At 42.4% G+C, this 22,838-nt stretch overlaps 2 protein-coding genes across 2 annotated transcripts in view; one reads left to right on the forward strand and one right to left on the reverse strand.

Annotated features, from left to right (window-relative positions):
- The window catches only part of LOC121566118 (BICD family-like cargo adapter 1), a 49,073-nt gene extending 34,825 nt beyond the window's left edge, over positions 1 to 14,248 (forward strand). Inside the window, exons 6-9 of the mRNA XM_041876315.2 lie at positions 6,832 to 7,002; positions 11,107 to 11,219; positions 11,719 to 11,839; positions 12,486 to 14,248. Coding sequence (XP_041732249.1) covers positions 6,832 to 7,002; positions 11,107 to 11,219; positions 11,719 to 11,839; positions 12,486 to 12,728 — 648 coding nt within the window. The 3' untranslated portion in view covers positions 12,729 to 14,248. The remainder of the gene's footprint in view (positions 1 to 6,831; positions 7,003 to 11,106; positions 11,220 to 11,718; positions 11,840 to 12,485) is intronic.
- A 2,690-nt stretch (positions 14,249 to 16,938) lies between these two features.
- Positions 16,939 to 21,559, reverse strand: LOC121566107 (claudin-3). Its single transcript, XM_041876309.2, has 2 exons — positions 20,808 to 21,559; positions 16,939 to 18,854 (listed from the first exon to the last, which is right to left on the reverse strand). Exons 1-2 carry the CDS (start codon positions 21,304 to 21,306, stop codon positions 18,214 to 18,216), a joined length of 1,140 nt encoding a protein of 379 aa, XP_041732243.1. The 5' UTR covers positions 21,307 to 21,559; the 3' UTR covers positions 16,939 to 18,213.
- Between the last annotated feature and the right edge of the window lie 1,279 nt (positions 21,560 to 22,838).

Raw genomic sequence — 22,838 nt, forward strand, 5'->3', positions numbered from 1 at the left:
ATTTTACCTTTCCTCCTCAGTAATGAGTTCAACACTTTTGAAACAAGTAGTCATAATGTAGGCTGAGCATAATGCAATGTCCCTGAGCGACACATTCACATTGTAGTGTTAAAATAACACAGAGCTCATTGACCTAACACACCATAGTGTTATTGTATTTCCAATGAGTTTTCTCCTTGCCACGGTGCTACTGCTTGTTTTATGCGGCCGAATTTAGGCCAGTTTACCTGGGTGCAAATGTTTTTGTTATAAACACTATCCAATACAATTTGATTTGGTTTAAATTTGAATCTCATATATATACAGTGGGTAAAAAAAGTATTTAGTCAGCCACCAATTGTGCAAGTTCTCCCACTTAAAAAGATGAGACTCTAATTTTCATCATAGGTACACGTCAACTATGACAGACAAAATGAGAAAAAAAATCCAGAAAATCACATTGTAGGATTTTTTATGAATTTATTTGCAAATTATGGTGGAAAATAAGTATTTGGTCAATAACAAAAGTTTCTCAATACTTTGATATATACACCCTTAGTTGGCAATGACACAGGTCAAACGTTTTCTGTAAGTCTTCACAAGGTTTTCACACACTGTTGCTGGTATTTTGGCCCATTCCTCCATGCAGATCTCCTCTAGAGCAGTGATGTTTTGGGGCTGTCGCTGGGCAACACGGACTTTCAACTCCCTCCAAAGATTTTCTATGGGGTTGAGATCTGGAGACTGGCTAGGCCACTCCAGGACCTTGAAATGCTTCTTACGAAGCCACTCCTTCGTTGCCCGGGCGGTGTGTTTGGGATCATTGTCATGCTGAAAGACCCAGCCACGTTTCATCTTCAATGCCCTTGCTGATGGAAGGAGGTTTTCACTCAAAATCTCACGATACATGGCCCCATTCATTCTTTCCTTTACACGGATCAGTCGTCCTGGTCCCTTTGCAGAAAAACAGCCCCAAAGCATGATGTTTCCACCCCCATGCTTCACAGTAGGTATGGTGATCTTTGGATGCAACTCAGCATTCTTTGTCCTCCAAACACGACGAGTTGAGTTTTTACCAAAAAGTTATATTTTGGTTTCATCTGACCATATGACATTCTCCCAATCCTCTTCTGGATCATCCAAATGCACTCTAGCAAACTTCAGACGGGCCTGGACATGTACTGGCTTAAGCAGGGGGACACGTCTGGCACTGCAGGATTTGAGTCCCTGGCGGCGTAGTGTGTTACTGATGGTAGGCTTTGTTACTTTGGTCCCAGCTCTCTGCAGGTCATTCACTAGGTCCCCTCGTGTGGTTCTGGGATTTTTGCTCACCGTTCTTGTGATCATTTTGACCCCACGGGGTGAGATCTTGCTTGGAGCCCCAGATCGAGGGAGATTATCAGTGGTCTTGTATGTCTTCCATTTCCTAATAATTGCTCCCACAGTTGATTTCTTCAAACCAAGCTGCTTAAAAAAAATGTATGCACGCATGACTGTAAGTCGCTTTGGATAAAAGCGTCTGCTAAATGGCATATTTATTTATTTTATTTTTACCTATTGCAGATTCAGTCTTCCCAGCCTGGTGCAGGTCTACAATTTTGTTTCTGGTGTCCTTTGACAGCTCTTTGGTCTTGGCCATAGTGGAGTTTGGAGTGTGACTGTTTGAGGTTGTGGACAGGTGTCTTTTATACTGATAACAAGTTCAAACAGGTGCCATTAATACAGGTAACGAGTGGAGGACAGAGGAGCCTCTTAAAGAAGAAGTTACAGGTCTGTGAGAGCCAGAAATCTTGCTTGTTTGTAGGTGACCAAATACTTATTTTCCACCATAATTAGCAAATAAATTCATGAAAAATCCTACAATGTGATTTTCTGGAGAAAAAAATTCTCAATTTGTCTGTCATAGTTGACGTGTACCTATGATGAAAATTACAGGCCTCTCTCATCTTTTTAAGTGGGAGAACTTGCACAATTGGTGGCTGACTAAATACTTTTTTCCCCCACTGTATATATATATATTTAAAAAAATCCAGAAATCACATTGTAGGATTTTTTATGAATTTATTTGCAAATTATGGTGGAAAATAAGTATTTGGTCACCTACAAACAAGCAAGATTTCTGGCTCTCACAGACCTGTAACTTCTTCTTTAAGAGGCTACTCTGACCTCCACTCGTTACCTGTATTAATGGCACCTGTTTGAACTTGTTATCAGTATAAAAGACACCTGTCCACAACCTCAAACAGTCACACTCCAAACTCCACTATGGCCAAGACCAAAGAGCTGTCAAAGGACACCAGAAACAAAATTGTAGACCTGCACCAGGCTGGGAAGACTGAATCTGCAATAGGTAAAAATAAAATAAATAAATATGCCATTTAGCAGACGCTTTTATCCAAAGCGACTTACAGTCATGCGTGCATACATTTTTTTTAAGCAGCTTGGTTTGAAGAAATCAACTGTGGGAGCAATTATTAGGAAATGGAAGACATACAAGACCACTGATAATCTCCCTCGATCTGGGGCTCCAAGCAAGATCTCACCCCGTGGGGTCAAAATGATCACAAGAACGGTGAGCAAAAATCCCAGAACCACACGGGAGGACCTAGTGAATGACCTGCAGAGAGCTGGGACCAAAGTAACAAAGCCTACCATCAGTAACACACTACGCTGCCAGGGACTCAAATCCTGCAGTGCCAGACGTGTCCCCCTGCTTAAGCCAGTACATGTCCAGGCCCATCTGAAGTTTGCTAGAGTGGATTTGGATGATCCAGAAGAGGATTGGGAGAATGTCATATGGTCAGATGAAACCAAAATAGAACTTTTTGGTAAAAACTCAACTCGTCGTGTTTGGAGGACAAAGAATGCTGAGTTGCATCCAAAGAACACCATACCTACTGTGAAGCATGGGGGTGGAAACATCATGCTTTGGGGCTGTTTTTCTGCAAAGGGACCAGGACGACTGATCCGTGTAAAGGAAAGAATGAATGGGGCCATGTATCGTGAGATTTTGAGTGAAAACCTCCTTCCATCAGCAAGGGCATTGAAGATGAAACATGGCTGGGTCTTTCAGCATGACAATGATCCCAAACACACCGCCCGGGCAACGAAGGAGTGGCTTCGTAAGAAGCATTTCAAGGTCCTGGAGTGGCCTAGCCAGTCTCCAGATCTCAACCCCATAGAAAATCTTTGGAGGGAGTTGAACGTCTGTGTTGCCCAGCGACAGCCCCAAAACATGACTGCTCTAGAGGAGATCTGCATGGAGGAATGGGCCAAAATCAAATCAAATCAAATCAAATTTTATTGGTCACATGCGCCGAATACAACAGGTGCAGACATTACAGTGAAATGCTTACTTACAGCCCTTAACCAACAGTGCATTTATTTTAAACAAAAAAAAGTAAGAATAAAACAACAACAAAAAAAGTGTTGAGAAAAAAAAGAGCAGAAGTAAAATAAAGTGACAGTAGGGAGGCTATATATACAGTAAAATAAATTGACAGTAGGGAGGCTATATATACAGGGGGGTACCGTTGCAGAGTCAATGTGCGGGGGCACCGGCTAGTTGAGGTAGTTGAGGTAATATGTACATGTGGGTAGAGTTAAAGTGACTATGCATAAATACTTAACAGAGTAGCAGCAGCGTAAAAAGGATGGGGTGGGGGGGGCAGTGCAAATAGTCCGGGTAGCCATGATTAGCTGTTCAGGAGTCTTATGGCTTGGGGGTAGAAGCTGTTGAGAAGTCTTTTGGACCTAGACTTGGCACTCCGGTACTGCTTGCCGTCGCGGTAGCAGAGAGAACAGTCTATGACTAGGGTGGCTGGAGTCTTTGACAATTTTGAGGGCCTTCCTCTGACACCGCCTGGTATAGAGGTCCTGGATGGCAGGAAGCTTGGCCCCAGTGATGTACTGGGCCGTACGCACTACCCTCTGTAGTGCCTTGCGGTCAGAGGCCAAGCAGTTGCCATACCAGGCGGTGATGCAACCAGTCAGGATGCTCTCGATGGTGCAGCTGTAGAATTTTTTGAGGATCTGAGGACCCATGCCAAATCTTTTTAGTCTCCTGAGGGGGAATAGGCTTTGTCGTGCCCTCTTCACGACTGTCTTGGTGTGTTTGGACCATGATAGTCGTTGGTGATGTGGACACCAAGGAACTTGAAGCTGTCGGTGATCAGGCCTACCACTGTTGTGTTGTCGGCAAACTTAATGATGGTGTTGGAGTCGTGTCTGGCCATGCAGTCATGGGTGAACAGAGAGTACAGGAGGGGACTGAGCACGCACCCCTGAGGGGCCCCCGTGTTGAGGATCAGTGTGGCAGATGTGTTGTTACCTACCCTTACCACCTGGGGGCGGCCCATCAGGAAGTCCAGGATCCAGTTGCAGAGGGAGGTGTTTAGTCCCAGGATCCTTAGCTTAGTGATGAGCTTAGAGGGCACTATGGTGTTGAATGCTGAGCTGTAGTCAATGAATAGCATTCTCACGTAGGTGTTCCTCTTGTCCAGGTGGGAAAGGGCAGTGTGGAGTGCGATAGAGATTGCATCATCTGTGGATCTGTTGGGGCGGTATGCAAATTGGAGTGGGTCTAGGGTTTCTGGGATTATGCTGTTGATGTGAGCCATGACCAGTCTTTCAAAGCACTTCATGGCTACAGACGTCAGTGCTACGGGTCGGTAGTCATTTAGGCAGGTTGTCTTAGAGTTCTTGGGCACGGGGACTATGGTGGTCTGCTTGAAACATGTTGGTATTACAGACTCAGTCAGGGACATGTTGAAAATGTCAGTGAAGACACTTGCCAGTTGGTCAGCACATGCTCGGAGTACACGTCCTGGTAATCCGTCTGGCCCTGCGGCCTTGTGAATGTTGACCTGCTTAAAAGTCTTACTCACATCGGCTACGGAGAGCGTGATCACATAGTCATCCGGAACAGCTGGTGCTCTCATGCATGCTTCAGTGTTGCTTGCCTCGAAGCGAGCATAGAAGTGGTTTAGCTCGTCTGGTAGGCTTGTGTCACTGGGCAGCTCGCGGCTGTGCTTCCCTTTGTAGTCTGTAATAGTTTTCAAGCCCTGCCACATCCGACGAGCGTCAGAGCCAGTGTAGTATGATTAAATCTTAGACCTGTATTGACTCTTTGCCTGTTTGATGGTTCGTCGGAGGTCATAGCGGGATTTCTTATAAGCGTCCGGGTTAGAGTCCCGTTCCTTGAAAGCGGCAGCTCTACCCTTTAGCTCAGTGCGGATGTTTCCTCTAAACCATGGCTTCTGGTTGGGGTATGTACGTACGGTCACTGTGGGGACGACATCATCGATGCACTTATTGATGAAGCCAGTGACTGATGTGGTGTACTCCTCAATGCTGTCTGAAGAATCCCGGAACATGTTCCAGTCTGTGCTAGCAAAACAGTCCTGTAGCTTAGCATCTGCGTCATCTGACCACTTTTTTATTAACCGAATCACTGGTGCTTCCTGCTTCAGTTTTTGCTTATAAGCAGGAATCAGGAGGATAGAGTTATGGTCAGATTTGCCAAAGGGAGGGCGAGGGAGAGCTTTGTATGCGTCTCTGTGTGTGGAGTAAAGGTGGTCTAGAGTTTTTTTCCCTCTGGTTGCACATTTAACATGCTGGTAGAAATTAGGTAGAACGGATTTAAGTTTCCCTGCATTAAAGTCCCCGGCCACTAGGAGCGCTGCATCTGGATGAGCGTTTTCCTGTTGATTAATGGCCTTGTACAACTCATTCAGTGCAATCTTAATGCCAGCATTGGTTTGTGGTGGTAAATAGACAGCTATGAAAAATATAGCTGAAAACTCTCTTGGTAAATAGTGTGGTCTACAGCTTATCATAAGATACTCTACCTCAGGCGAGCAAAACCTCGAGACTTCCTTAGTATTTGATTTTGTGCACCAGCTGTTGTTTACAAATATACAGAGACCGCCACCCCTTGTCTTACCAGAGTCAGACGTTCTGTCCTGCCGATGTAGCGTATAGCCTGCTAGCTGAATGTTATCATTGTTGTCGTTCAGCCACGACTCCGTGAAACATAAGATATTACAGTTTTTAATGTCCCGTTGGTAGGATAACCGTAATCTTAAATCGTCCATTTTATTCTCAAAAGCTTGAACGTTGGCTAATAGGATTGATGGAAGAGGCAGTTTACTCGCTCGCCGTCGGATCCTTACAAGGCACCCGGATCTGCGTCCGCGATATCTCCGTCTCTTCCTCACGCGAATGACGGGGATCTGGGCCTTGTCGGGTGTCTGTAGGATATCCTTCGCGGCCGCCTCGTTGAAGAAAAAATCTTCGTCCAATGCGAGGTGAGTAATCGCTGTCCTGATATCCAGAAGCTCTTTTTGGTTATAAGAGACGATGGCAGAAACATTATGTACAAAATAAATTACAAATAACGCGGAAAAACACACATAATAGTACAATTGGTTAGAGGGCTGTAAAACGGCAGCCATCTTCTCCGGCGCTGTTGGAGAAGACAAGCAACAGTGTGTGAAAACCTTGTGAAGACTTACAGAAAACGTTTGACCTGTGTCATTGCCAACAAAGGGTATATAACAAAGTATTGAGAAACTTTTGTTATTGACCAAATACTTATTTTCCACCATAATTTGCAAATAAATTCATAAAAAATCCTACAATGTGATTTTCTGGATTTTTTTTTCTCATTTTGTCTGTCATAGTTGACGTGTACCTATGATGAAAATTGCAGGCCTCTCTCATCTTTTTAAGTGGGAGAACTTGCACAATTGGTGGCTGACTAAATACTTTTTTCCCCCACTGTATATATCTATCTGTTCTCTCTCTCTCTCTCTCTCTCTCTCTCTCTCTCTCTCTGTCTCTCTCCAATAGATGACCCAGGAGGTTCTGTCCATCCTGGAGCTGCTGCAACCCCTGACCCAGGTAGTGAAAACTCCAGAGAGGTCAGAGTTTATAGGTCAGGAGGAAGGAGACCTGCAGGCCATGCTGCTCCAGTTAAAGGGTGTGGCTCAGAAACTGGCCAACCACACCCACATCCCTCAGGTGAGGAGTCATCCTGGAAACCAAGCCACCGACCAGGGCATGCTAACTAACTCTAACAATAGGCCAGTGATGTGCTGTCAGGGTAGGCAGGGTAGCTTTTTTAATCAAATAAAAAAAGCTATTGTCAAAAGGTTTTTATGCTTAAAATCCCAAAATGTGCTAAAACTGCATCACAAGCTCTTGTCGATCTGTGCCTACCATCCCATCCATTCAAATCCATTCATTTTCCCATGAAGCAGAGAGAGCGTTACAATTTTAAATCTTAAATTACAGTGCATTTGTGGGGTGGTGGGGGGGGATACAAGAAGTATTGAGTTGAAACATTTATAATTGGTGGAGTATTGGGTAGAAGGCTGCTACTGCGACCTCAAGAACCTGAACAATGACCTCATCAAATACGAAAAATCGGCATCACATATACAACACTAGATCACCCTAAAAAAATTGGAGGACACATGGATCGATATGCCATTAAATGAGCAGCAAAAACAACAAGTCACCATGCACAATGCTAAGGTAAAGGAAAACCGTGAGATTTTGAAGGACCTTACTAGGGGGAAAAAAATAGTTAGCGTTTCGGGGTAGCCATATGATGAGAGTACAAGCTAATGTAATCGTGGAAACTATGTATAGTTATTGTGTACTTTTGCTGAAAAATACTAAAATGTTAGCTACAGTGGGTATTATAAGTATTCATCCCCCTTGGAATTTTTCACATTTTGCTGCGTAAAAAAATGGGATTGAAATAGATTGAATTGTGATTTTTTTAAATTGATCTATACAAAATGATACATATATATTTTTGAACGACTACCACTTCCTCTGTCCCCCATACATACAACATCTGTAAGGTCCCTCAGTCAGGTATTGCATTTTAAGCACAGATTCAACTACCAGGGAGCTTTTCAAATGCCTCATAAAGTGATTGGTAGATGGGTAACAATAACAAATCAGACATTTAATATCTCTTTAAGAATGGTCAAGTTAATAATTATGCTCTGGATGATGTATTAAACCACCCAGACACATCAAAGATACAGTCGTCATTCTGAACTTAGCTGCAGGACAAGAAGGAAACTGCTCAGGGATGTCACCATGAGGCCAAACAGCTACAGAGTCCAATGGCTGTGATGGGAGAAAACTGAGGATGGATCAACAACATTGTAGTGACTCCACAATAATGACCTAAATGACAGAGTGAAAAAAGAATACAAATATACAGAATACAAATATATAAAAAAAAATGCATCCTGTATGCAACAAGGCACTAGGAATACACTTTCTGGCCTAAATGCAAAGCATTTATTCAATTCCCCCATTTAATTAATATACAGGTGCAGCTCAATAAATTAGAATATTGTGGAAAAGTTAAGTAATTTCAATAATTCAATTGACAAAGTGAAACTCATATATATCGTGGATTAATTACACAAAAAGTGAAATTGTTCAAGCCTGTATTTGTTTTAATCTTGATGATTACGGCTTACAGCTCATGAAAACCCCAAATTCAGTATCTCAGAAAATTAGAATATTGTGAAAAAGTTCAATATTGTAGACTCAAGGTGTCACACTCTAATCAGCTAACTAACTCAAAACACCTGCAAAGGTTTCCTGAGCCTTTAAATGGTCTCTCAGTCCAGTTCAGTAGGCTTCACAATCATGGGGAAGACTGCTGATTTGACAGTTGTGCAGAAGACAGTCATCAACACCCTCATTGCTAAAGAAGCTGGCTGTTCACAGAGTGCTGTATCCAAGCATATTCATGGAAAGTCGAGTGGAAGGAAGAAGTGTGGTAGGAAAAGGTGCACAAGCAACAGGGATAACCGGAGCCTTGAGAGCATTGTCAAGCAAAGGCCATTCAAAAATGTGGGGGAGCTTCACAAGGAGTGGACTGAGACAGGAGTCAGTGCATCAAGAGCCACCACGCACAGACGTATCCAGGAAATGGGCTACAACTGTCGCATTCCTCGTGTCAAGCCACACCTGAACAAGAGGCAACGTCAGAAGCGTCTTACCTGGGCTAAGGAGAAAAATAACTGGTCTGTCGCTCAGTGGTCCAAAGTCCTCTTTTCAGATGAAAGTACATTTTGCATTTCATTTGGCAATCAAGGTCCCAGAGTCTGGAGGAAGAGTGGAGAGGCATAGAATCCAAGTTGCTTGAAGTCCAGTGTGAAGTTTCCACAGTCAGTGATGATTTGGGGAGCCATGTCATCTTCTGGTGTTGGTCCACTGTTTTTCATCAAGTCCAAAGTCAACTCAGCCGTCTACCAGGAAATGTTGGAGCACTTCATGCTTCCTTCTGCTGACAAGCTTTATGGAGATGCTGATTTCATTTTCCAGCAGGACATGGCACCTGCCCACACTGCCAAAGGTACCAATACCTGGTTCAATGACCATGGGATTACTGTGCTTGATTGGCCAACAAACTCGCCTGATCTGAACCCCATAGAGAATTTATGGGGTATTGTCAAGAGGAAGATGAGAGACACGAGACCCAATAATGAAGACGAGCTGAAGGCCGCTATCGAAGCCACCTGGGCTTCCATAACACCTCAGCAGTGCCACAGGCTGATCGACTCCATGCCACGCCGCATAGATGCAGTGATTCATGCAAAAGGAGCCCCAACCAAGTACTGACAGCATGTACAAGAACATACTTTTCAGAAGGCCGACATGTCTGTATTAAATATCATTTTTTCACTGGTCTTACGTCATATTCTAATTTTCGGAGATACTGAATTTGGGGTTTTCATGAGCTGTAAGCCATAATCATCAAGATTAAAACAAATACAGGCTTGAACTATTTCACTTTTTGTGTAATTAATCCACGATATATATGAGTTTCAATTTGTCAATTGAATTATTGAAATTACTTAACTTTTCCACAATACTCTAATTTATTGAGCTGCACCTGTACTGTATGCTCTGTTGTTAGAGGGGAAAGAAAGAAAAAACACAGTCTACCTTACCTGTAAGGTGCTATTGTGTTTGTGTCATACAATACCATGTACCGGTATAAGGACAGATGACGTTGGAGTTATGTCAGTGCTGTGGTTTTTGGTTTGGGTCTCTGTTGAGGCATTGTTGTTAGAAGCCTGTGGCGGTGATCTAGGAGAGGACAGGTTGGGAATGTTGAATGCTTCACAGATCACAACAGGCACGGTCTATTATTCCTACTGGGAAATACACCTTCACGTGAAAGTGCCTGTCAAAACAATGCAGTGTTGTTTCCCCTAGTTTTAGTGCCTACACTGGTCTTAGAGAGAGAAAGGGAAATGAGACTGGTGAAATAAAGATGTTATCAGACAAAAAAGGAAAATAACCAAAGGATGAAACGAGAAGCACTAACAGAAGATGAAAATTAACATAGTCTACTGGAGAACCGACCTAAATATTAGATGGACAACAGGTACAGCAGCAAGGTCATCACTGATACATAGATCATACTAAATCACCTTCCACCTCTTACAGTCGGCTCAGCCCAGCACACGAGGCCTCATTGTTCAGTTACCTGAGTCCTCAGTACAGTGCCCGGGTTCCCACATGGATTGCCGGCCCTGACAACAAAGGCTGGATTCATCCCCTAGGAGACAGAGACATTAACACAGAGATCAGGTGTCAGTCAGGCCTGCGTTCCATGGAGATTTAGATTTAGACACAATAAAGGAGTTTCTGTGTTGCTGGCCTATTTGTGTGGGGCTCTAGGGGCTGGGGACTGGGCTGGAGAGAGAGAGAGGGGTTTTTCGGTACAATGATAGTCAGGTTACAGCTCTGAATGTCCAGTGAATACCATGAGCTACTGTTTTATAACACAACACCCACCTGTCATGTGTGTTCACTCATAGAGTGGCAGGTCTATAGAACATCCCAGGCTAGAAACTATGCCGAACATAACTAAGCACCACAGACACTGAATACTCTGCTTTAGTCGTGGTTACGTTGGCACATCTCAGTGTGTGTGGTTTGTGTGCCACCTTTTGGTCATGTTGGTTATGAGTTCGTGATACAGCAGAAGTTGAACGCAAGACATTGGGGTTGCTAATATTGGACTCAGACCATGGTTTCAGTTCACTATATTCTCTCTTGTCCTCTCCCCTCTTTTAGATGTCCCAGCTGCAGGAGGAGAATGCTGAGCTGAGGCTGAGGCTGGGAAACAGACAGAAGGAAGAAGAGGTGGCCCAACAGGCCATCAGAGACAGAGATGAAGCCATAGCTAAGTAAGTGTGGTTTTAACTTTATCATGTAGTTATTTTCTGCCTTTATCAGTCTTTGTAATTTCCTTCAATGTTATTTTCAAACAGCATTTAGCATTCATAAAGTGACATGTTCCATTTGTACATAAACCACCAGTCAAAAGTTTTAGAAAACCTAATCATTCAAGGGTATTTCTTTATTTTTACTATTTTTTACATTGTACAATAATAGTGAAGACATCAACACTATGAAATAACACATATGGAATCATGTAGTAACCAAAAAAGTGTTAAACAAATCAAAATATATTTTATATTTGAGATTCTTCAATGAGTAGGTGTTCTAAAACTTTTGACCGGTAGTGTAGTTCATGCCATTTTATGTGTACTGTAAGTGTAACATATGTCCCTGTGCTGTGTTTTCAGTGGAAGATTGCCATGGGCTTTCCACATTTGTTTGCTATGAATCTATGATGATGTCACTGTGACTTAACATGTGTTTGTCCCCGTTTCATCATGGCAGGAAGAACCTGATGGAGGCGGAGCTGGTGAGGAGTAAGAACGACATGATGTGTCTGAACAACCAGCTGCTGGAGGCTATCCAACGCAAGCTGGAGCTGTCTCAGGAACTAGAGGCCTGGCAGGTGGGTCTCTCTGTCTCTCTGTTTCTGTCACCACACTTCTCTCTCTCTCTGTCTGTCTTTTGCTCTCTTTATCTATCTCTATTTCTCTCCCTTCCTCTGCCCCTCTCTCGCATTCCAGTAACATATTAGGGCACTTTCATAAGCTCTGTGAAAATATTAACATTGGTTTAATTAAGCCTATTATCTTCAGGGCACCTCCAATAGTCAAAATGTAATGTAATCCTTGGCCACAGAGTCAGAATTCTAGTATTACATAGAGACTGCTCTTTAGCTGTAGTGTCCCCACTGGGGTTAGGGACACGGCAACCTTTAAACAGCCCTCTAAGTTTGGACTGAAGGGATCTGAACTGAATGACAGGTGGCAAAGGCTAGAAGAATCTCTCTGCTACTCTAGTCTACTGCTGAGTCATGGTGCTAGTGTCAGGCCATCTGCTTGGTGACTACCTCCCTCTTGTGGTCATATGAAGACATGGCAACATATTCACTGTAACTGACCAGTTCAATAGCGATGATTGAAACTTTCCTACAATTTCAACCTCATGCTATTGGAAGCATATTTAAGCTATTTTTATATCCAGCTCTTGCATTTAAAATGTATGTATGTAAAGTCTAATGAGGCTGTAATGTTTTTATTTATTTTCTTCAGGATGACATTCAGATCATCATCAACCAGCAGCTGAGGACCCAGCAGCAGTCGGAGCAGGTCCAGAGGAAGCCTGCCTCCAACCCCATGTCCTTCTGGAGGAGACCCAGCACCGCTTCCTCCACCAAGCCCCGCCGGCCCTCCTCCTCCCCCGCCTCCTGGACCTCTGAGGCTGGGCAAGAGAAGCCCCAGTCCCCCTGGAGAGACTGGCTCCGACCGGGCAAGGTGGCACAGCCTGGCAAATAGGAAGCTGGTATGTCTGTTGCTTCACCGTGAAGGACTGGCACATAGCACAGAACTGTCTTGACCAGCTGGCCATTGAAGAAGACGAGTCGAGTCGTCAAGACAGGAACAAGCTGGTGGAACACTACTGAGTGGAACTATCAGTCTTGGTAGATAGAGTATCAAGCAGAACAGGACAGGCTGAACACTCAGTTATGTAGTAGACTTCAGTATAGTATTAGGATTCAAGACCATGGTGTGTTCGAACAAGGACCAGATAAGAGCCCTAATGGACAAAGAGTTATCAATAAGTAGACAGTAGTTTCCCCACTGTCACTGAGAATAACCTAAGAACATAAAAAGCATGTTAGAGCGGTTAAAGACTCTAGCATGGTAACTACTAGCATGGCCAGGGAGTCACACACTAGCATGGTGAGAGCCACGACAAGGAAAGATGGTTAGAAGTTGTCTTCTTCTGCCTTATAATGATGGTTTTAATTGTGAGGTCGTTGATGCCTGAGATTATAAATGTATGTGTGAATGTCAATGTTTGTAAGAATACTGATAGTATTTGCTCAGACTATTTATTTCATCCAACCTTTATTTAGGCAATGTACAGACAGACTGGAGGGAAATGAAGTTGATAGATTGACTGAACTCCGATAATAACACATAATGAAGTTATTATTCACCTATAATCATGTTGTAAATGGTTAGCTATTTAGAAACACAGTTAGATGATATCAGATCTAAGTGGTATTCCAATCACTACAATCTGTTCAAAAGATGTAATAATATTCAATGTTGCCTGCTGTCTATGCAAAATGGTTTCCATTATGTATTCAGAGAAAACAGCCCTTAGTAGATAATAACCAAATATACACTAGGTGCTAATAAATAATCCCTTGATATACAGTATGTCATGGGTTCTCGTGTGAAATGTTATGTGAACTAGATACAATATGATTTAGGTCCAAAATGCATTTCATGCATTGTATTCTTACCTTATGGGCCTTAGTTTTTGCCACACAACTGAAGGGGACATTTTGGGGGAAGGGTGCAATATAGATCAACTCTAACTAGGATGGTCATATAAGGTCATACTTATTTTGTTTACAGTACCAGAACAATCTTTGATTTTATTTTTTACAATCTAATGGACAGAATGCATGCAATATGTTGTCAACACGTTAAGTAAGTTCTGTCCTGTTGTTTATCGACATTTGCTACTTGTTCATTTTCATTTAGGTTTTTATTGACAAAATCAGAATGTCCTCAAACTATTTGATTTAGTGAAAAACAGAACAATGCTGATTGAATGACTGAAAATGTCTAGTACTTGCAACTCTTATTACAGAATAAATAATGCAAACATTTTGATTCATATGACTAATTGTTGTAATATATGAATGTTATCAAAGTGCATACATTATGTTGTGTATCATGATTATGTAGTTTATGTATTCTGTATCTAGATGGTGTTTATGTATTAGTGAACACAGAATGTCCTTTACACTGAAAATAAAGTCATTTTTCATACTTGATATGCTATGGCCTTTGATTGATAGTATTTTATGCAGTCCATGCGAACTATGTTGCATACATCACATAGGCCTACAGGATACAGCTGGTTATCCACATTTACTCCATATAGAAGCAGGACTGCTGCGCAGAAGAAATATCAGCCCACAGAGAGAAGCACAAGATTGAACTTCACTCAACTTTCTAGAGCAGTGGTCACCAACCAGTCGATCGCGATCAACTGGTCGATCTCCAAAGCATTTCTATTCGATCGCCAAACATTTCTGTAAAAAACCCAACTATAAATCCTTGTTTTATTCGTCTTGGGCTGTGAATGATAGAATAGCTATTTCCATGTTAAAATGTTATGGGATGCATTTTCTCCATTGCTTTTGATAGTAGGCCACTCTGCTAGGCCTACATTATGATCAAATAGCCACAGTAGCCTACTTGGCCACTGTTAAAACTGTAACTTAAAGCGGGTACAGCCTCAGTGTTCACAGTAAACGCATGCTGGAAGTTGCACTGAATTTTCACAACTTTCAAGTTTGGGCTCAGCAGACCTGAAATTTGCTCAGTAACGAAAAACATTTGAGGGAACATTGGTGCCAGGGAGTCCTCGTTGGTATTGTTTCAACTGCTGATTGGCCCTTTAAGACAGTTTGTAAACAGCCCCAAAAGAGATCTATGATGATTGGCTGTGTGAGGACAGACCTACATACAGATGTTATTCTCACCTGCTTCATGATACCATTATCTGTTAGCTGTTTGTTAATTTCAGTTTATTGAAGAAGATAAAGGAAGACAGAACAACATATTTAAAAATGGTTGGAGGTAGCTTCCACAGATCAGTCACTTTGTTAGCTACACTTTGTTCATTGCACTAAATATGTAGTTTCTAAGGTTTTGTTCCGACGGAGTAGACAGGACAGGACACACAAAGGGGCTGTGTTGTTCCTTTCATGGTGGATGAATAAAGGAAGGCCTTTTCCCTTGCGACTCCAGGTGCCTAGCAACTTCTATGTCTGTTCCGTCCTTCACGTAGCTCAGTATCGGTCATGTAATCAGCCAGGGTTTCGCTATCCAGAGCCAGCAGAGTAGAGCAGAGAGAGAGAGAGAGAGAGAGAGACATCTGAACAGCATATGTAACACAGCAGGTATCACTAAACGTGATCAGTCTAATAAATGTCTCTCGCTACCTCTGAACTCCAATTTTATGACTCATGTCAGAGAGAGAATGCTTTGTTTACTGTGTAAACATGACTTTCCTTAGTCCTTTCAATTGAACATTTTGCACTGACTGCTGTATAACCCCCCAAACCAAATATACTTTATGAGGCATAGAGATCTCCAGCCCTCCATGGTAATACTGCTGAAATAACCCTGAAGTGGGATCAATGATTAACACCCTTCAAACACCCTATACTGCCCCAGTCTTGTATAGGAAAAGCCATCTGAACTGCATATATAGCAGGTACCACTTAACGTGATCAGTCTTATAATAGTCTCTCGCCAGCTCTACATCTGTTGAAACTAAAGCTTTTGGACGTCACACTTCCAAGAATTCCAAACCTCTTAGAAAGATAAATGATATCCCATTATCTTAACTTTCATTTAGTAGGACCATCAGTCAGCCAACAAAAACAATGCAAATTAGCAAATTACAAAAACATTGGTTTTGTTTTTCTACTGTATGAAATGACATTACTTTGAAATCATCAAGATTGGATTTCATACAGTGTTACAGTAGTTGAATACTTGTTGCCCTATGTTGCAATTTTAAAAGGTTGCATTTGACTCAGTTGAAAATGGCAAGTCATTTGAATAATCAACTGAAAAATGTATGAACACCATGTATGAACACCATGCTTCAATAACTATAGAGCCGCTTATTCTATTCATATGCATATCTTAGCTTTTTAATGTACATTTTATCCCCCTTTTTGGAGGAAATAATCTGAACAATGGACTATTGCCAAGCTGAAACTGTACAGTAGTTAATATCAGTGGATCCAGTCATGGTGATTTGATAGATCTTTTGTTTGAAGTGACATTGATATGTGGAGGAAGAGACAACAGTTGGCTGATAAGGTGAGACTCCAGGGACATTTCTCTCCCGTATTTACTATGAGATCCCAATTAATATTTCAGATAGAGGCTTTTGTAAGGTGCTACAAGATGTGTTTTAAACATGAGACTTAAAGTCACAGCCAACATGAAGAAAACCGACTTCAAATTCCTTTTAGAAACAATTAGAAATGTGATTCCTGTGTATTTCTATGTTCTTAATTGAAGATGACATATATTCTAGGCCTGCTGCTACTGATTATAATTCTAACCTTTCATCATTTATTTCAGTCTTCTTTGTCCTTCTCTGCTGACATAACATGCGTCACCTGCACCTGTGAGGTGATCTCTTGTTGGTAATTGTTTATTGCTGTTGTGGTAAAGTTGTTGATTGGTGGCTGGTAACATGGCCTCTTGGATTGCATTTCAGGCTACCTTTACACTGGCACATGTACTAATCCTTATCCCAGCATCCGTCACCTTCTCATTGGGTTGAAAAAAAAAGCATTACAACATTGCTGAAGTACAACAAATATATTGTTGATAGTGTATGAACCTCTGTGTGCAGATGGTAATTAAATAAAACAAGAGGAAAATATGCATAATTGATTATTGATTTCTGAATAAAACCAGTAGAGATGCAAACCTTTATAAAACAACTGTATTTATTAAAAAGCAGGTGATGTGCAGTTAACACTGCAGGGCTAACACACACAGTAGCACTGTTCTGGCTGGACACAGGTGCACAATGCCCCCATTTCTCCTCATTGCCCCAAAACACTGAGGCCTTCAGTTCGTCTGCTCCCAACCTGTTCCCCTTCCCTCTTTGCACCGCTATCCACACTGTGTTGAATACATCTGTCATCTGTCTGGAGTGCAGGTGACAGCATTCAGTACAGTTACAGTACTCTGTATGTTAGTAGTATTTTGTATTTTATTAGGATCCCCATTAGCTGCTGCCAAGGCAGCCGCTACTCTTCCTGGAGTCCAAACAGATAATTACATCACACAACCACACCCTTAATACTGATGATAGAACATCACCATCAAACAAATGCATCTCTTTGACAAAGTCTTTTACAAAACAAAAAGCTAAAATGTTCCAACATGAAAATAAATCCTACATAAAAATGAAACATAGTTCCTTAAAAAATGATTTGTGAACATACTGATTTTGTTCACTCTACTGTATCTTGCAGTGAAAGAAAAACCTTTCCACCTCTGTCTTTTTGTGAGAGCATCAGTCAAATGTAATATTTTTAACAGCCTTCCTTAGTTTCTGAAACCTAAGCAATGCCTCATTTACATGAGAAATGTCAATGAAAAGACAATGACTAAATATTCTACATTCTATATCATTTGATGTAGCGTAGTTGCCTGAAGCTAGGGAAATAATTAAATGTTAGTCATTGAGTCCATTAAGATTTTAAATCACTAACATCTTAGACGGGAATAATCATAAAAGTACAAACATTATGTCAATAATTATATGAGGCTTGTGAATGTTTTTAAATGAGCTTGATATAGTTTCAATGGATATGCATAGCTCACCAATAACCCAACCCTTAAAACCTTGTAATTAAATTAATAAATGTAGTGACTACTGATCTTATTCTTCATTTCCTTTGTTCTCACTAAACCCAAATGGAAAGCACATGATCCTTCTCAAATGTCTTTCTTACAGCCCCAGCCCTGGAACTTCTATGCTTTTCCTTCAGAGTAGATATTACAGAGACAAATACTGTACACACGTAGACAAATCCAACAAAACAATGGTAAAAAAAAGCAAAAACAAACACATCTCTTTATCGCAGTCTCCTTGGGATTCATGAAGCCCTTTCTTAGACACACCATTAAAAACAGGTGTAGAATAACATTTTTGGTTGTTACATAAATAGTCCTTGTCCCATCCATCATCGCATCACACATAGTCTTTTCTCTCAAACCCGGGCCCACCTGGGGCAGAGCGTGAGGCAGAGTATGCCATCCGTGAGGGGTTGTACCTCTTCTCCCGAGGGGGACAGGAGCAGCAGAGAAGGCTTCCCCCGAGGATCATGAGGGCTGAAGCCCCCCAGCCAATGTAGAGCGCTGCCCCTAACTCCCTGCGCTGAGCATCAGTCAGCAGCGGGTTGTAGAAGTCCCTGATGATAGTGTTGGCTGACCAGGACACTGGTATCAGCTGCATGACTCCCGACACGATGAAGAACACCCCAGAGATGATCATGACTTTAGCTTTGGACGCCTCGTCCTCGATGCAGTTGGTGCACTTGGCCCCGGCGATGGCGATGAGCACAGCCAGGATGGCCAGGAGGATGGAGATGACCGTGAGGGCCCTGGCGGCCTGGAGGTCCTGGGAGAGGGCCAGCATGGAGTCGTAGACCTTACACTGCATCTGGCCTGTGCTCTGGACCACACAGGTCATCCACAGGCCCTCCCAGATGATCTGAGCTGTGACGATGTTGCTGCCGATGAAGGCCGTTACTCGCCACATGGGCAGGGTGCAGGACACGATGGCAATGATCCATCCCAAGACACATAGAGCAATCCCCACTAACTCCAACCCTGCAGACATGGTGGTAATTCTGATGTTGCTGGAGCTCCTTCTGTGTTCCGTTCAGTGCTCCGTGTTCCGTCACACCTGAGATACCTGAGAGGATCTGACAGAGGATCTGTGAGAAAGAAAGAGACCAGCCAGAGACACCAACACAAATGTACTTAATTTAGCCCCTAGCACCTGTGAGTGTGTGATGTGTGATGTTCTGGTGCTGCCGGGAAGACAAGTATCCTTTATATCCCAGATCAGCTGAAGGGAGGAGCCCTGGAAGGTCAAAATAAATGCTTCTCTGTGACATCACAGGGTAGGATTAAACTTTTTTTTTAAATAGTGATTTTCAAAACCTGCAAGGAGTTACTAGTCAGAGGGAGGGTATTATCTTGCTCTCCACGTCACCGCAAATCTCATAGTGTTTGAAAATTCCTGTTTGTAAAATCTTTTAACTTTTGTTATCGGGTAGAACTTTTAAACTTTATATTTACATTTTTTTTTTACCTAAGAAATGTGCCGTTTTTACATTTGTGCTGGACAATGAAAATGAGGTTGAAAAGTGGTGTAATTGCCCTTTACTCATTAATAGATTAGCCCTAATCTTGTCTCCTCAGAGCAATCACTCTCTCAGCATTAGCTGAAGCAACTTGTAAAAGAAGAATGCCTGACCTCAGTTCCTCGGCAACAAGCTGTCTTGTTCACTCTATTTGATGTGGTCTAACGGTCATGTCTGTCTGTCACTGACTCCAGTGCCCTTGAATTCCTTACAACCGGGAGGGTCTCCCCTAGTTATGCCCCAGAAACTGGGATAATAGACTTTCCCCCAACATTTCATGACCCAGTGTTGATAACTCACTCCGATCGCCATCTTGCTATGAAACGGACCCATTGTTTTGGGGGCCATTTTGGAATGGCTGAAAGTGGAGGGCTGACAAAGCAAGGCTTCTTGTTATCTAAGCCCAACATATATGGGAGTCAGCCAGTTAGCTAGCAGCTATGAAAGAGAATCCAACTCAACACATCATTACCATGGATACCCAAGGATCAGTGAAGGAAAAAGCCTGTTATTTCCTGATCTGGGCAGAATGAATGACACAGAGGCAGTTCTCTGATATAAGTTGAGAGTTAGCCTACCTCTTTGTTTGGCAGCAGATTCAAACATACTTTTCTTATAAACTGTATAGCTAGTAGCACAGGACTTAGTGGCACTTCCCATGTAGCAAAGCACTAAATAATGTTAATGAAATGTACTGTATAAAGTAACATATAGCAACCAGTTTTATTTTTCTGTCATCGTATAAAAATATGAAGTGAAAGTATTATGAAACAGTTTTTATTGTGAAATTGACACACATCAAACATCAAAATAGTTTGTATTTTCACACTTAACAAAAGCTGTTAAACTGTCAGAGTTTGGCACATTGTTATCCAACATATGCACAACATAAGCTTTTATTCATTCAGTCTATAGAATATAAAATGTAACAATGCAGATGGTTTCAATTAAACTCCTTTCAAATATTAAGATTACAATACAATATTTACAACACCTTTGTATGTTTTAAATAGGCATACAGTATGAAATAAAAGTACATCAAGTCCAGTTTGGTGTTGTTCCCCTTCAACAGAGCACCATCAAAAATGATCCAGTAAAAAGCAGTATTTTCTTAATGTCAAAACATATAACAAAATAGTTTTGGTAGAAATCACCACCATTTGATCTATTCTGAAATTCAAGGTTGGTATCAAATGTCCTTCATCCACTGAGCAGAAAGCAGAAAGCAGCTGCTGCCAGATACCCAGGTCAGTTCAAACATAGTCTCTTTTGTCATAGCCGCTGGGGGCCACAGACCTGGTCAGGGAGTACACCATCCGCGAGGGCGGCCCTGCATACCTCTTCTCAGGCTGTGGGGGGCAACTACAGCACAGGATGCACCCCCCAATGAGGAGAAAAGCCGCTGCAGCCCAGCCCAGGTAGAGAGCCCCTCCAATCTCCCTCTTCTGAGCCTCGGGAGTGATGGGACTATAGAACTCCATGATGATGCTGTTGGCTGACCAGGACACAGGGATCAGCTGGGTCAGGGATGCTACGATGAAGGCCACCCCCGCTGCGATCATCACCTGGGCCTTGGCCGTCTCGTCCTCCACACAGTTGGTACACTTAGCCCCCACCACGGCCACCAACACCCCCATGATGCCCACAACTATAGAGATGACTGTGAGGGCTCGGGCTGCCTGCAGGTCAGAGCTGAGGGCCAGCATGGAGTCATATACCTTACACTGCATCTGGCCCGTGCTTTGGACCACACAGCTCATCCAGATGCCCTCCCAGATGGTCTGAGCCGTGATGATGTTGACCCCGATGAAAGCGGACACCCTCCACATGGGCATGGCGCAGGACACGATGCTCAATATCCAACCCAGGACAGCCAGGATCATCCCCAGGATCTCTAGTCCCAATACAGCCATTTTGTTGTTTTACCTTCCTCTGTAAGCACTCTCTTCACTGTCTCAACTTCACGCACATAAGGGTTTCACTGTCTGGGTTCTGCTCTGGAATTCTCACCACCTGTATACTCAGAGCTATCTTTATAGCACTCCACCAACAGAAGGTAGAGTCTCATGGGGATTGGCTAAGGTGGTTTTCAAATGTTTTTTCTTTTCTTTCTTCTCAATGACCCCCAGTAAAATCTTTGGCATGTGAACGGCTTGGCTGCACAGATTAATGATTGAACGGTTGGAACATGGTTGATCCCCCACTGTTTGGGCTGAGGGGGAAGGTCAAAAAATGGCCAAAGCAAAATAGTTAAAGGATAACGAACAGGTTAAGAATGGACGAGGTAATAATTACAAGTGGAGGAATTGGGAATAACATAAACTCGTGTTCGTTCAACAGATGCCTACCATTGTACAATTATGTTCAGGTCAAGATAAATATTTAGCTCTCTATGGAGTGTTTACCTCTGTGTCTTACTGCTAACCCTGAGAGAGAGCCTACTGTATACAAGCACTATTGGCTAGTTTCCAACCCATATACCCTGATGAAGGCTGAGTTGTGTTGTTTTTAATAATAAATATATATTTTCAACGAACTTCCATCGACCTATAGAAAAGGCTGCTGAATATCGTTTCATCTGGTTTCCAACCCCAGCAGTAGGGCTCTTTCTTGGATCAGTTTCTTTCAAAATGACATGACCTGGGTCAGGAGCCAGTGATTGCTCTCTCTGGTACCAGATAACATTATTTTGGAGATGATGTTGCACAATGAATGAATGCAAAGCTGCATTTGCTCATTGTTTCCCACTGCCATGATTCAGGAAACAGACAAGCCTGAATTTCATAATAAATTCTATCTTGTTTCTGACTGCCATTGAAGATTTATGACAAAAAGTGAGAATCCGTTATCTTTTGTCTTTGTTTGGCAGACAGATTTAGAGATCAGACTTAGACAGGTTTCTATTTGGCTGTCAAATTTAGGAATAGAGATAGATGGTTTGTCTGATCAGTCCAGTGGACAAACATCCCCAGTGAGTGAGTTGGATAGTGGTCATTGTGGATGGGGAATTGATGTGATGAGTGGGTCAGTGTTATCAGACAGTGTCCTTGTCCACAAGGTCACTCTGCACCAAAGGGTTTCACCCTCATTTGAACTGTCTCAACTGTCTGCAGCACAGGAAGTTCCACACACAGACACTGGACTCTGCACGGTTATAGATGGGTACTCATACTCCCCAGGTGAACAGATTGAGTAACACAATAAGGCTATTGGAGGCTATGCTTGTTTGTACGATGCTCAAACTTCCCTAGGCAGTACTTTAAGTCTATGCTATAAGACTGTCTTAAAAGTATTTTCTCCTTATCTTATTCTTAGACTAGAATGTAAATAAAGCCATTGTCTGATTTTTCATCAATGGGAGCATTGTGAAAGAAGCAAGTTCACCTTATGATTATAGTGTGGGTTACCTACTTCCCCTCCCTATCAAAATGGCTGCATTTTTTCG

Source organism: Coregonus clupeaformis, unplaced genomic scaffold, assembly GCF_020615455.1.
Source record: "Coregonus clupeaformis isolate EN_2021a unplaced genomic scaffold, ASM2061545v1 scaf0035, whole genome shotgun sequence".
NCBI lineage: Eukaryota > Metazoa > Chordata > Actinopteri > Salmoniformes > Salmonidae > Coregonus > Coregonus clupeaformis.

Bases quoted from the DNA above. Each gene is read 5' to 3' on its own strand.
- LOC121566107 (XM_041876309.2), bottom strand. From the start codon at position 21,306: ATGGCTGTATTGGGACTAGAGATCCTGGGGATGATCCTGGCTGTCCTG. The intron at 18,855-20,807 runs GCTGGGCTGCAG...CCATGTCTGCAG, and splicing joins TGGAGGGGCTCTCTACCTGG to GGTTGGAGTTAGTGGGGATT.